The 13,036-nt window shown below is 39.0% G+C and overlaps 3 protein-coding genes across 3 annotated transcripts; 2 read left to right on the top strand and 1 right to left on the bottom strand.

Annotated features, from left to right (window-relative positions):
• Positions 1–25: 25 nt before the first annotated feature.
• LOAG_02726 (hypothetical protein) lies at positions 26–631 on the bottom strand (the record flags this gene model as incomplete). Its single annotated transcript, XM_003138263.1, has 3 exons — positions 26–72; positions 180–238; positions 387–631. The coding sequence occupies 3 exons, from the start codon at positions 629–631 to the stop codon at positions 26–28; spliced, it is 351 nt and encodes a 116-aa protein (XP_003138311.1).
• A 1,781-nt stretch (positions 632–2,412) lies between these two features.
• LOAG_02725 (tubulin alpha chain) lies at positions 2,413–5,745 on the top strand. The gene is made up of 8 exons (XM_020446107.1): positions 2,413–2,460; positions 2,731–2,950; positions 3,092–3,265; positions 3,348–3,646; positions 3,932–4,144; positions 4,652–4,795; positions 4,889–5,134; positions 5,322–5,745. Exons 1-8 carry the CDS (start codon positions 2,458–2,460, stop codon positions 5,373–5,375), a joined length of 1,353 nt encoding a protein of 450 aa, XP_020303513.1. The 5' UTR covers positions 2,413–2,457; the 3' UTR covers positions 5,376–5,745.
• A 3,846-nt stretch (positions 5,746–9,591) lies between these two features.
• Positions 9,592–11,829, top strand: LOAG_02724 (histone H2A.V). The gene is made up of 4 exons (XM_020446106.1): positions 9,592–9,693; positions 9,945–10,079; positions 10,298–10,503; positions 10,699–11,829. Exons 2-4 carry the CDS (start codon positions 9,955–9,957, stop codon positions 10,776–10,778), a joined length of 411 nt encoding a protein of 136 aa, XP_020303512.1. The 5' UTR covers positions 9,592–9,693; positions 9,945–9,954; the 3' UTR covers positions 10,779–11,829.
• Positions 11,830–13,036: the final 1,207 nt, after the last annotated feature.

The raw sequence follows: 13,036 nt of genomic DNA, 5'->3' as shown, positions 1-13,036 counted from the left end.
GTCTCTCGTTCCTTTTTCCCTTGACCTAACTGGGCATAGGATCAATTTGTGACCGCTCCGCCGTGTTGACTGCTTCATATTTTCATTAGTTATTTTCCAACTTCAACATGAAAATGAAGTTCGTTGCGATGTTTTGCGGGACAAACTGTGATCGGGAAGATATGGTAGGCTGGACATACCTGCAGCTGTTGTAGTGAGCACTTTGTCGTTAACTTTATAGTCAAGTAAACCATTCTTCCTGAATAGGTTTTTTAGAAAGAGTGGTGCAAATTGCTGCTGCAATACTGTGCTGAGAAATTTTCTCATCCCCACTCCATTTCCTGTAGTCCAAATATGTATCTGCTTGGGTCATTTATTTTCCGTATAGTTGACATTAACCTCTCTACCTGTTCTCTGAAGAGGGACTGTCTACGTGCTCCCACTCGTTCTGTGTCTTTATGCTTTTACCCTGTCTCCCATCTCCAATATCATCATGGCGAGGCTTCGCGAACGAAGATTTGAGAAGGGCTTTACCCACGCTTGATGCAAACGCTATAAATGTGGGTGTATCATTCCAGCTTGCGCAATGAATTTTTCTGGGTGAAGCATAGCATTCGCAGAACTGGCCCCACCCTTTATTTGTAAGGTTCATCTGTTGGGGCTTAGCGAGCTGAGACCATGACAGCGAAGTCCTAAGAACGTAGATTGTTGGAGTATTCTTTTAGATGGGTGGCCTTCCTGAGTTGGAGCTGGAGTTGCTCGTTCCCTAGAATGGTTGCTTAATGGCTAGTGAGTATATCTCACCCGGGGAGAAGTACTTCCGTCTGATCGTTTAGTCAAGATCCATTTGGTATGGAGATCCTGCCGGAGACATATACCACTGCTGAAATAGTTCACAACCTCATTGAAGCACGCAGGTTTCTTCCCTGTGATGAAGGGATGTTCGTGGAGGAGTCTCCAATATCATACTAGCATAATAGGGGCGCGTAAACGTATTCGTAGTACGGGGCCGTGAGTAGTGCTTGACTAGGGCGTCATTGCTTTCTGATAGGGAGGGAGTGAGTACAACGCACGCTCGAGGGATGGGTGGTATAACTATTGCGGGATATGACAGTTGTACTCTGCTTCTCTGCCCTCACCATCTTACGCCCCTCACCATCCTCGATCGTCTCTGAAAGGTTGCTAGAAACGGTAAGATGCAACCTTAGGGTATGAACCTTTCTTTCAGCGTTGTATATATGACCAGACAGGCAAGTCAAAGAGAGCAGAGCGGCCGCTACCTTTATGGTCACCATGACATTAGACTCCTTATCTCCGTGACTCATCCATTCATTGATCGTCGCGGACAAGAGGAGCAAGGACGGACAGACAGAGATCTTTTTCGTCGTCAGCATTGGCAGTGTAGGTCCGACATCAGTAGGGTTGTATTGGTAGTCGGTCAGTGAGGATGGAGGTGGTGTGGGTGCACTGCTTAGTGAGGTGATGAGCGGATGTGGTATCTCAGCTGTGAGATGTGGTGTTGATGTACCGAGTTCGAGTAGAAGGGATGACTTTCAGTTGTGCTGCTGGTTTTTTTCAGGGGCCATTCTCATTGCTGGGTTAGGATTCTTTAATGTTCTGTAAGACATGACGATCATAAATGGATCGGGAAAAAGCTAAATGCGATGATTCTTAGTATTTCTTCTGTATAGGTACGACAATCTTGATATTTCCAAAATACATCATGGCGAACAGTACTGTTTGAGGCCCGTGATTCCCTGTTTTGTAATGATATTGTATCTCGTCAGCATGTTGGGGATGGAATGTAGCACTACTCTTACTAGTTGTAAAGACTAAACTTTCCTTATCGATCGTAGTTTGGTGTTGAAGTTCTCGTTGTCCTGCGAAGTAGACAGGACGGAAGATTTTCAACAATGATTTCGACCAATGCGTAGAAATGCCGTTAAGCAGCAAATGAGTCTCGCATTATTTTGTGATGCTGCTATAGGGAAGGAAATCTTTAACCAATGTTTGTCGTCAGTTGTGTCTGGGAAATATATAGTATTGAGGCAGTAAAGTAGTCGGGAATGGACCGTTTCTTCATGAATATTTGAATCAAACGATTTCAAAAACAATTTCGCGGACACTGTAATCGTACAGAATTTCATCGATAAACACTCTTAATTTGTTAAACGAAATACGTGGAAGGAAGCTTCCCTGATTATTTCTGCTCTTGAAGGGTCACAGGAATTGAGATCAGACCTTTAGGATCTGTTGCAAATTGTCATGGGTCCTTCACATGTCCGAAAGATTGACTACGTCGGTGGGAACTATCCTAGACTTGAGAATTTATGAAATCTTTTGTTTGAATAAATCTGTTGTGGTTTTGGAAAATTTTCGCCATTGTTTTAAATATGCGCTTCATTTTTTAGTCTTTAGTATTCATTGCATCTATTTCAGCTCGATCGTCCCTAGCTTTTCTCGGGCTACAACGCAAACATGGTATATTTTTTCTTTTTTCATACCATTTAAAAGATACATTTTTGCTACGTCCTAAATGATTGGCATATGATACGAAAAACGGAAGTATATTTCTTTATTTACGTGATATTGTGCGGTTTTTGATCCGAAGGTGTTGAAGTATTGTTAAAGCCAAGGTAAGATCCATTCCAAGCATACGTCAATATCAGGCAGACGTGTAGGAATTTGTTGCAGTTGCTGCAGCATTAACAAGGATGGATCAGTTATGCCCAAGTTTTTTTTTTCATTTAGCGCGAGGTGATATCAGTACACGTTGGCCAAGCTGGTGTTCAAATTGGAAATGCCTGCTGGGAGTTATTTTGTTTGGAACATGGGATTCAACCTGATGGACGTATGCCATCTGATAAACAAAGCCAGATTGACGACTCGTTCTCAACATTCTTCTCAGAAACGGGCACTGGTCGTCATGTTCCACGGGCAATTATGGTTGATCTGGAACCGACTGTAGTAGGTGTGTAACAGTTCGTTTACGCTACTAGTATTTTAAGGTGTACTAGTATGTTTAGTGTCTCGTATTTTATCTCTTGATTTTTCATGGATAATTAATTGAAGTTCCCTATGAATGTCCCTATGAATGAAGTGCGAAGTTTAGATGAAATCAGAACCGGAACATACAAACAGCTTTTCCACCCTGAGCAGATGGTCACCGGTAAGGAAGATGCTGCGAACAATTATGCACGAGGGCATTACACAATTGGAAAAGAAGTAATTGATTTGGTACTTGACCGTATCCGACGTTTGGCTGAGAATTGCACTGGTCTTCAGGGTACGATATGTTCTTATGTATTGTTAAGCGTATATGGTAATGTGTTTGAATTTACTTCTCTATTGACTTGGCATTATTTTAGGTTTCCTGATTTTCCACTCCTTCGGTGGTGGAACTGGTTCAGGTTTCACATCACTTTTGATGGAACGTTTATCTGTCGACTACGGCAAAAAAAGCAAGTTAGAATTCTCGATATATCCGGCCCCACAAGTTTCTACCGCTGTCGTAGAACCATACAATTCTATACTTACGACTCATACTACTCTTGAACATTCTGATTGCGCGTTTATGGTTGACAACGAAGCTATCTATGATATTTGCCGTCGCAATTTGGATGTTGAAAGGCCTTCGTATACAAATCTTAACCGGCTCATTTCGCAGGTCTGTAGAAATCTGTCAGATTTGTAGTATAAAGCACATTCAAGTCGAAGTTGTTTGTTTTCTGATACGGTCAAGTTGAAGTTGTTGATTTGGTTGTTGGTCATTTTACAATTTGTGTCTTTCATCGCTTGGCCATATTATGGTTGACAAGGAATGCATCAGCGTTTCAAGAAAAGCATGAGATGTTACCGGAACCATAAAAATATGGTAACCAAAGATCTGGGAGGCGGGGTAAGATTTGTTAATGCATCTCATATACATTCAAAGTCAGTAGATTGATTACAGGTTGTATCGTCAATAACTGCCTCTCTTCGGTTCGATGGTGCCCTGAACGTGGATCTGACAGAATTCCAAACGAATTTGGTTCCTTACCCTCGTATTCATTTCCCTTTGGCCACTTATGCACCTGTTATTTCGGCGGAAAAAGCATATCATGAGTCCCTGTCGGTAGCAGACATCACAAATGCATGCTTTGAGCCAGCTAATCAAATGGTTAAAGTAAGAATATATTTTTCCATTCTCGTTAGCATTAGGGAGGCAGTTGTTATCGGAAGAAATCCCTTGTGGATTTTCATCAAAAAGTGAGTAATATGGTTTTTGTCTCGCACAATTGCTAGATTAATGATTGATCTTGTAACATGTATTCTTAGGAACAATAGATTACAGGGTAAACAGGAAATGAAAAAGGTGGATAAAAGAGCATGGAAGGGTAATTTGCATTACTGGTAAAATGATTTGATGGCGATCTTAATATCGTCTTTAATTGAATGTTGAGTAGTACGTTTCATTCGACTATCATCATACGTAATACTAAATAAAAATTCTATTTATTTTTACAGTCTTAGAATGTGGTGTCAAGGAATTTATAGGACCTAGCTGGTGGTATATGATTTATGCCATCGTGCTTAACGCAGAAAAAAAAAGTGTATTTTGTTTGGGTCTGTGTATGAGGAAGAGAATGAGCGCTATCAGATTCAGCAAGGTTTGGAAACACCAGTGTTTCAGTGCGATCCTCGACATGGGAAATATATGGCAGTATGCCTTCTTTACCGCGGTGATGTTGTACCAAAAGATGTGAATGCCTCCATCGCTAGCATTAAGACGAAGCGTACTATTCAGTTTGTTGACTGGTGTCCAACAGGTTTCAAAGTATGCTTTTGACTTTGTTGATTAAATGTGACCTTAACTGATGTAGAAGTGCATTTTGCTGTTTATGAGAATCCTAGTTGTTGGTTCTTTTAGGTTGGCATAAACTATCAACCACCTACAGTTGTTCCTGGAGGTGATCTGGCGAAAGTGCCTCGCGCTGTATGTATGCTTGCGAATACGACAGCTATTGCGGAAGCGTGGGCAAGGCTTGATAACAAGTTTGATTTGATGTATGCAAAGAGGGCTTTTGTTCACTGGTACGTCGGAGAGGGCATGGAAGAGGGGGAGTTTTCAGAAGCGCGAGAAGATCTGGCAGCCCTCGAAAAGGACTATGAAGAGGTTCGAGCATTATAATTATTTAGTTTTGAGATGAATATATCATTACTGAAAGCATTTTTTGGCAGTTCAGAAATCCTTGTTTTCGTGTTTAAATGCTGCTTTGGTAGTCGTTTTTGGAGGAGTATTTATCTTTGCTTTGGAAAGTATTTCTTTTTGATCCTTTTGAATTCTTATTTCTGCTTTGAAGGTGGGGATTGATTCGTTGGAAGGTGAAGGTGAAGGCGAAGGCGAAGAGTACTGATGTTCAGTTAAAATTGTTTGCAGCAAATCGTGACATATTAATGCTTGTTCCTTTTTTGGTCTTTTGAATTTCATCTCCATACTGAGAATGGTTTTTCCGTCCATTCTTAGGTAGAAATGTCTTCTTATGTGTCTTTTTTTTTACGATAAATGATATTGAAAGTTCACCAGATTGTGCGTGCACTTATCATCTGCAATGTATGGTTTGTGCTAGCTTTCCGTGCACATGCGTTTTTCACCTCACATTCTGAATATTTTGTTGCAACATTTTTAGCTTGTTTTGAAGGTGTGCTCTGGGACAAAACGATTAAACAAGATAGTTGAACCGAAAAGAAGGAGGTCTGATATTATCCATGTGAGTCATAAACGGCATGAAATATTCGATAATTTCATTGGGATCTGTTGTAGAGGGGATTCCGTTGTAGGAGTGAGATTTAAGCGATTGAGGTACAAAACTGGTTTAGTTCTTTGGTTTATTGTTTAGAAGAGAATTGGGATTTATGGCAGTTAAACATGATTCGTTGAAAAGAAATGCGAATTTCCAGTAATGCGGACATATAGAGATACATATAGAGATTATACCTGAGGTTTATGTATACGTTCGTTGTTTATTTCCCGCATTATTGCTTTACAAACGATGGGGTTTAGGATATGATAGAACAGGAGTTTCTCCTTAAATTTTCAGTGGTTGAGGATATCCTTACGTCCAATCAGTCACCGATCACAGGATACGGTGAGGATTTTCATTAGGACGGAGAGGAAAAAGTGAAATACGGTTTTCCTCTGAAGTGCGTCGTACTTCCTCCTTGGTGGTGTGATTCATTAATTACAGACTGGTATAGTCGTTATCTTCGTTACTTATAAAAATGTGGGATTTTTTGATTATGCCGTTGAATGTTTCTTGTTCAGAACGGTTTATCAATTTAGCATGCGCCAAAGATCTTGTCGCTAACTAAAAGCAAAGTTGAATTAGTGTGGGGAGTATTGTGTTGTTTCATGGTGTATTGCTTTTGAGATAGAGACTGATGCATCTTACTATGGAAAATTATAAGCGAGGAGCTCTAAATTGTTCAAAAATTCATTGGGACCTTGACTTTTTTCTGTCCTCCTGTTTTTACATTACGGGAAGTTTTCAAATGGTCTGTCGGAAGTATGTGGTCACAAGTATATGAATATGTGATTTTGGTTGTTGTAAGATCAAAATGTTATCATTAAAGAGAATAAGTCTCCCCGCTGAATTCATCGTATGTTACTTGATACGCTCAGTAATCATCAACTCTGTATCAAACTATTGGGTGGAGAAGTAATCACTTTTAAACTTCTCGAGAGAGGTTTTTAGGGGGCATCAATCTGTTCCAGAAATATAAAGGATTTTAACATGCTTAATGTGAATACTTGAGTTAATCATATACAGAAAACGGAATTGTGGTATCATTTGACGTATTTTTTAGCGAAAAGTTTAAAAAAAACATTGATTTTGCTTGATTCGCAGCTACCATAACCTAGGCCAAATTTATTTAATATTGTCAGTTTTTCAACACACTATGGACAACTAGTTCATTCAGCTACTTTAAAAGTCTGTCATCTATTTTTTGCGTAAGGGACGTTGTAATGATTAGCTGTCATAATGAAAAAAAAGCCGTCGTAATGAGTATTCTCTCCTACATAAGACTACTAAAGTGAGCTTGTTGGAATTCATATTTCATAAACAGATTGATCCTGCTCAAAATCTTTTCTGAAATATGAGATTTTCTTTCCATCCGGTAGTTTGAAGCCTAATACCGAGTTGATTACCGCGTATAATAAGTAACTTATAACACACTCAACGCGTACACTTGTTCTCGTCCATTTCATTCAAGCGCGTTTTCGATGTAAAAAATATGCCTTCTGTTAAATTTTCTATGCAAAATCTTCAGAAATTGGGGAGGAGGTGAGGAATTTGCTTCGAATTTCCACTTATATTCCACGGAAGCCAAATAGAAGGAAATTGCTCACTTCTCATTTTTGCTCGACGTATGTATTATGTCTTTATTTTCTTTGTTGATTATTATAGAAATGACTGACCAAGGGTTACTCTTTCGCCCTTTATTTCCAGTTGTTTTTGTTCTTGTTCAATGAACTGCCTTCAAATGATAAAACGCATGCTGCAAATCCTCCTGTTCATCTGCTTTTAAATTATTCGAGAATGTCAAGGTTTTTTTTGCAGCGCAGCGCAGTAATAGCAACTTGTAGTAGTATGAGTTATAAAACATCGTCACCTCTTCTTTGCTACCATCGTTCAAACTTTCCGATACTACACGCCACATCGAAAAATTTCAAACAATTGAAAGCAAACGACAGGAACCCCATGAACGACAAAAGAAATTATAGTCGGCAAAACTCGCTTATCTTCTGTAGGAAGTCATTAATTAACAACCTTATCACTTGTTGTCTGCTCCTTCGAGATATCTGTTCGCAGGGAACTTTTATATTGCCGCGCGTTTAGGCTGGCATATATTCGTGGAGGAATGAGCACATGTATTTCGATTCAATGCTGACGAACGTGAAGTTGGAGCCGTTTGAGTAGTCGATTCAGAGTGATCATTAACCGAATAGGATATTTGGAGAGTTGTTTAATCTAGGGGTCACTGTTCGGTTTATTGCAAAAATATGTATTTTGGTATATTTTACAGTATAATGTATTTTATATTTTATAATGGAAAAAGCTACGAAGCTCTCCACCAATTTGATAGTAAGTCAATGACAGGAAATCTTGTTTCTAGTCATCGCGTCATTCCCTGCAGAGAACGTCAGTCGCTTTTTCCGGAACACAGTTTGAAAGATAAAAACACATTTGGATACGTTTGGAGTGGAAGATAAAAACACGTTTGGAAGATAAAGTATTTCTATGCATGGAACTCATCCTTCTTAGAAGACAGAGCAGAGAATGAATCAGTTAGAGGTCAATCACTTTCGGGAACTCTGAAAGGACATCTCAGTATGGTAATGTGTAACCGTGAAGAGCTTTATTTATCAACGAAACAAAGCGGAGAAAAGTTGGAGCAGTAATATCTGCTAAAGTTAGAATTAAGGAACAGTACAGTAGGCGAGAGACAACAATATATGGTCGAGGTCAGCTCTCACTCGGCAGGGTCATTTATAAAATGGTGACAGCACTCATTTCCTTGTTGTTTGGATGTTAACCCTGTTCTGCTCATTACTCTTCAGTATTTAAGCTTCTTACCCTCTGCAAAAGTATGAATTGAGTTACATTTATTCATTATTATCTTATTTACGTATTCCAGTTTCGAAGAAATCTATTTCACTACACCGCTTAACTATTTATTGGGCATTTTGGTATTTCATTTCATTAGCATAGAAGATACTTGCTCTCTTCACAGAATGGACCAGGAAGTGTGGCGAAGTCGCAAACACTCAAATGATTTCCAGTACGCTGTCTGATTGGTCACTCGAGCAAGCTATCTTATGAGAAAGGGCAGGATATTGTGGGAGTAAGAAAAACTTCGCTGTCCGCTCATTATTACAAGAAGTTCAGTTCTTTTTGGGGATTTACTCCGATGACTGTCTTCCGGTTTCAGTTACAGCTCATGTCTTCCTGCTGTCTCATCCCTCGCCGGCGTCCGCTTAACATGCAAATATTGATCCAACGTCATTCATACAAAGGTCATGGCGGGAACACCTCCACTCGTCTGTCTTCCCCTTCCTTCCTTCTCTCCCTCCCGTCATATTTTTTGTTACTCTCAGCTTCTGTCTTCTTCTCAGCTTCTACGTTTTCACCGTGCATTTTGTCTTCAATAACAGCATACTAAGCACACCAAGCCATCTCCCGCGTGGTTGTGAAATAGTTTGATAGTTGGGTGTGGAGCGATCTTCCGTTCATCTCACCTGTGATTTGTAAGGTTTCTTATCATTGTTAGTACATTTCAGATTGACTATCATTTTTAACACTTGGTTTCCGAACAAGAGGGAAGCGAGGAACTGCGTTAACAAGAAAATGGCAAACTCGTTTCATTTGAAATTTCGATTTATTTTTTTTTTTAATTTCGGTCACATTCAAACACAAATCAAAAGTAATTTTCTCAACAGTTTGTCTCTTGCAAAGATTACTAGCACAGTTTACACAAATTGTACCGATTGATTACCTTCGGTGTTAGTAGAATAGAATTACATTCTGATCAAGAAAGATGTTCTGAAACACCTCATGTTCATGTGCTGCACGTGTTTGAGAACTCTCACCTCTCACGTCTGTCATCTCAAGTTATGACATCCTTGTCGAGTTCGAAAATTGTGAGGGACTTACTGTACAATATATTGTAACGGTAAGATTTTGGAAACCTACATGCAGCTTGACAATATTATAATTACCTTATGTTGGACAGAAAAGTTAGCGGCCATGAACCATCTCCCGATAATTCAAATAGTTTATCAGTCACAGCTTCCTTTTTCCTTTCCTCTGCTTTAATGTTGAAATATACATTTGTAGTGAGCGTTACTTTCTGAATCATAATTGTTGCGTATGAAAAACTGTAAGTTATGCGATGCTTGAAAATATCTGGGAACATTTCTGCAGTTCTTACGTTATGGCTGGAGGCAAAGGCAAAGCAGGCAAAGATTCTGGCAAATCCAAGGGTAAGGTCATCTCACGAAGTGCGCGTTCTGGCTTGCAGTTTCCTGTTGGACGTATTCATCGCTTCCTAAAGCAGAGGTTTGTTTCTACTGTCGCTTTGTTTTTCTTTAGTTATGGTAACTTCTTATCAATTAGTATTTTTAATCTTTTGGGGTATTTATCGTGGATTTTTTTGCTCTTCTGCTAGTACTTTTTCTTCGGTCCCTCATCGCATTGATTTGTAAAAATTGGGTTGCTATTCTGCAACTGCTTGGTCATATTCTTCACATTATTTCTGGAAATAAATAGAATTGCAGAACCACATCTCACGGACGTGTTGGTGCAACAGCAGCTGTTTACAGTGCGGCCATTCTGGAATATCTAACTGCTGAAGTATTGGAGTTGGCAGGCAATGCTTCCAAAGACTTGAAGGTGAAAAGGATCACACCGAGGCATTTGCATTTGGCGATACGAGGTGATGAGGAATTAGATACGCTAATAAAAGCCACTATTGCTGGTGGAGGTCGGTAACTTTTTTCATATTTATGTTACAATTTTTTTCCCCCATGAAATTGTCACGTCTTCTGATAGAAACAGGAGGAAAAAGTGAATTAGGAGAGGAAATAGCGAAATTTTCTGAAATTTAGTACTACTTTAATCGGTTTAAATAATTCCGTGTATTATGTTATTCGTTGTTTACAACGTCCACTTATTTTAGGTGTGATTCCACATATTCATCGTTACCTAATGAGCAAGAAAGGACAACCTACTCCAGCTCAAAAGCAGGGCCCAGCCTGAACTAACCAGTCTCTGATATACTCGGCCATTTATGGTTCTTTAAAGTCATTTTTACATTTTGCTTTAAAGTTGTCAGTTACGCTGATTGTATTGTATTCCAAGTATTTTATTTTAATTACGTTTTTTCCCAAATTTTTTAATTTGCACTCATATCAGTGTGACATTTTTATCACATCGCTCAAATAATCGCGATATCAGTGTTTCTCTTTCTCGTAAACATTTCATCACATGTAACAGAGACTTTATAGCTTACAAGAATGTAATCAAATAATAGTGTAATGTAAAAAATTTGAAACAGACACTGAATTATTTCAACTGTAGTAGTTGTATTTGACATTTTCTGTCACCAGTTCGTATTATTCTATGATTTGATCGATGTTAGTGTATCTGCTTTTTTTAATTCTTTTGAAAGTTCGGATTTTAATGCGCAGAAGTTTCAGATCTCTTCTTTGTCATTTTACTTCGTGGATTCCGAAAAGTTCCTTATCGTAAATCTGGAAGTGAAGTTTGAGATTATTGATTTTATGTTCGCATTTGTACTATTTCAATGTCATCCTCACAAGATGACACGAGTGCTCAGTTATATTTTTAATGTGGATTCACGAAGTCAAACGTTCGTACTGGCATAAGGGGTTCGTGATACAGGTTGCAGGTTTTTGAACTCCAGAGGTCAACAGAGCCGAGGCTTATACGAGGAAGGATTTTTCATGCACGATTGATTTTTTCCCAGATGCACCAGAAAAAATTGTGACAGTTGGATGGGTTAGCCTGTAGTTCTCCATTCAAGCATGGTTGTAATGTTGTGAGTGTTGTTTGTTGTCGCTTTTGCTGTTCATATTAAAATGATATTGCCGATGCCATTACTAGTGAATGATACGTAGCCTGAATTTAATTAGGAAACTTGGCCTGTTAGGAATTAGAGAGATGGGTATTTCTGTCATGCATAGGATGTTTTTCATATTATCATTAGGACTTCACCAAATAACCTGGCTTCTGGTAATGCAGCAATCACTGACTTGAGCTTGGACGTAGTCGAGTCGATCTTAACGTCCGGTATATTCTCAGCTTATTCGGACCATCCAGAATATCATTGGTCTGTGTTGCCGAGCTTTTGCCATTGTCGTTAAATTTCTTGGTAGCTTCCGTTACATTATGGTAAGGAGGAACGGGTCTTCTGCAAACTTCTAATGTTTTCTTCCTAAAACCCTTTGTTTTATCGACCGAAGAATAAAGAAATGCTATGATATGATGACCGAGTTTTGGAATGGAAGAGGAGAACTATACGAAAATGAAGGATGTTTTCAAAACATCGCTGGGTTCAGCTGATCCTAAGCATTCACTGTTTTAAAAAGCTAAAGCCTAAAAACAAAGCAATTAAGTTAGCAGACCAAGTGACGTGAAACTGTTTTTCAAGTAGTAAGCATGGTGTCATTCACTTAAGAGTTGGATTTGTTTCTATAAGCTTGTAACTGTGAGACGTTATTGCTTCGCGGAACTCGATGGACCCATTAGAGTTGCTGCTCATGGCAATTTAGAAATTGATATGGATTTTATTCGATTGGTAATGTGAAGAAGGTGTTTCAGGAATCCATTATATTTAATTAATTCTTCTGGGGTTTGAATGAGATAAAGAAAGCAGTGTGATGAAACATATGAGGCGAGGTTTAGCTGAGGTGTCAGGTATCTATTATCTATTCACTGATAGCATGTTTGGAAACAGTATCTGCGTCTGCAGTCATGCAGATCAACCAATGGTTAAAATATGGATGTGTCTGTGTATGTGTCTGCCTGTCAATGTGCTTTGGACTGTTTTATGGGTATCTATCATGATGTGGATGCAATCTGCTTCAGCTTATTTTATTTCCTTTAAGCATCCAATGTAGCCAGTAAACTTCGCGGTTTATTGAAATTGCACATTTAATCAGCTGCAGAGCATTCCAGCAACTTTCTGCTTGATGGGACTAAATGATGATAAAATTCTTTTATATCAGTTGGCTTGCTTTAAATCACGGGGTCATCTGTCTCATAGCTTTTCCAGTTTATGCGCTTCAGTATTCACTTCTACTAAGCAACCGAAAAGGTGATGCGAGCGAAGCGAACGGAAAGAACAATTTTGCTCAGCCTCGTTATCGTCGTGCAAGACATTATAACCACAAAACCAACTGAAAAAATTCTCCAGCCTTTCGGATTTTTTAATCTCTAACTTTCACTTCACTTCCATTTGCTTCTTGTTTCCTCCCTCAGATTTTATTTCCCCA

This window comes from Loa loa, assembly GCF_000183805.2.
Source record: "Loa loa unplaced genomic scaffold supercont3.28, whole genome shotgun sequence".
Taxonomy (NCBI): Eukaryota; Metazoa; Nematoda; class Chromadorea; order Rhabditida; family Onchocercidae; genus Loa; species Loa loa.
This window is presented reverse-complemented; position numbering and strand designations above follow the sequence as displayed.

What these genes read in the sequence shown, in the direction of transcription:
- LOAG_02724 (XM_020446106.1), top strand. Translation starts at nt 9,955, where the DNA reads ATGGCTGGAGGCAAAGGCAAAGCAGGCAAAGATTCTGGCAAATCCAAG. An exon ending in CATCGCTTCCTAAAGCAGAG is followed by an intron (nt 10,080 to 10,297) that starts GTTTGTTTCTAC and finishes ATAGAATTGCAG; the next exon opens with AACCACATCTCACGGACGTG. An exon ending in AGCCACTATTGCTGGTGGAG is followed by an intron (nt 10,504 to 10,698) that starts GTCGGTAACTTT and finishes CACTTATTTTAG; the next exon opens with GTGTGATTCCACATATTCAT.
- LOAG_02725 (XM_020446107.1), top strand. An exon ending in TCTGGAACCGACTGTAGTAG is followed by an intron (nt 2,951 to 3,091) that starts GTGTGTAACAGT and finishes TGCGAAGTTTAG; the next exon opens with ATGAAATCAGAACCGGAACA. An exon ending in TTAACCGGCTCATTTCGCAG is followed by an intron (nt 3,647 to 3,931) that starts GTCTGTAGAAAT and finishes GATTGATTACAG; the next exon opens with GTTGTATCGTCAATAACTGC.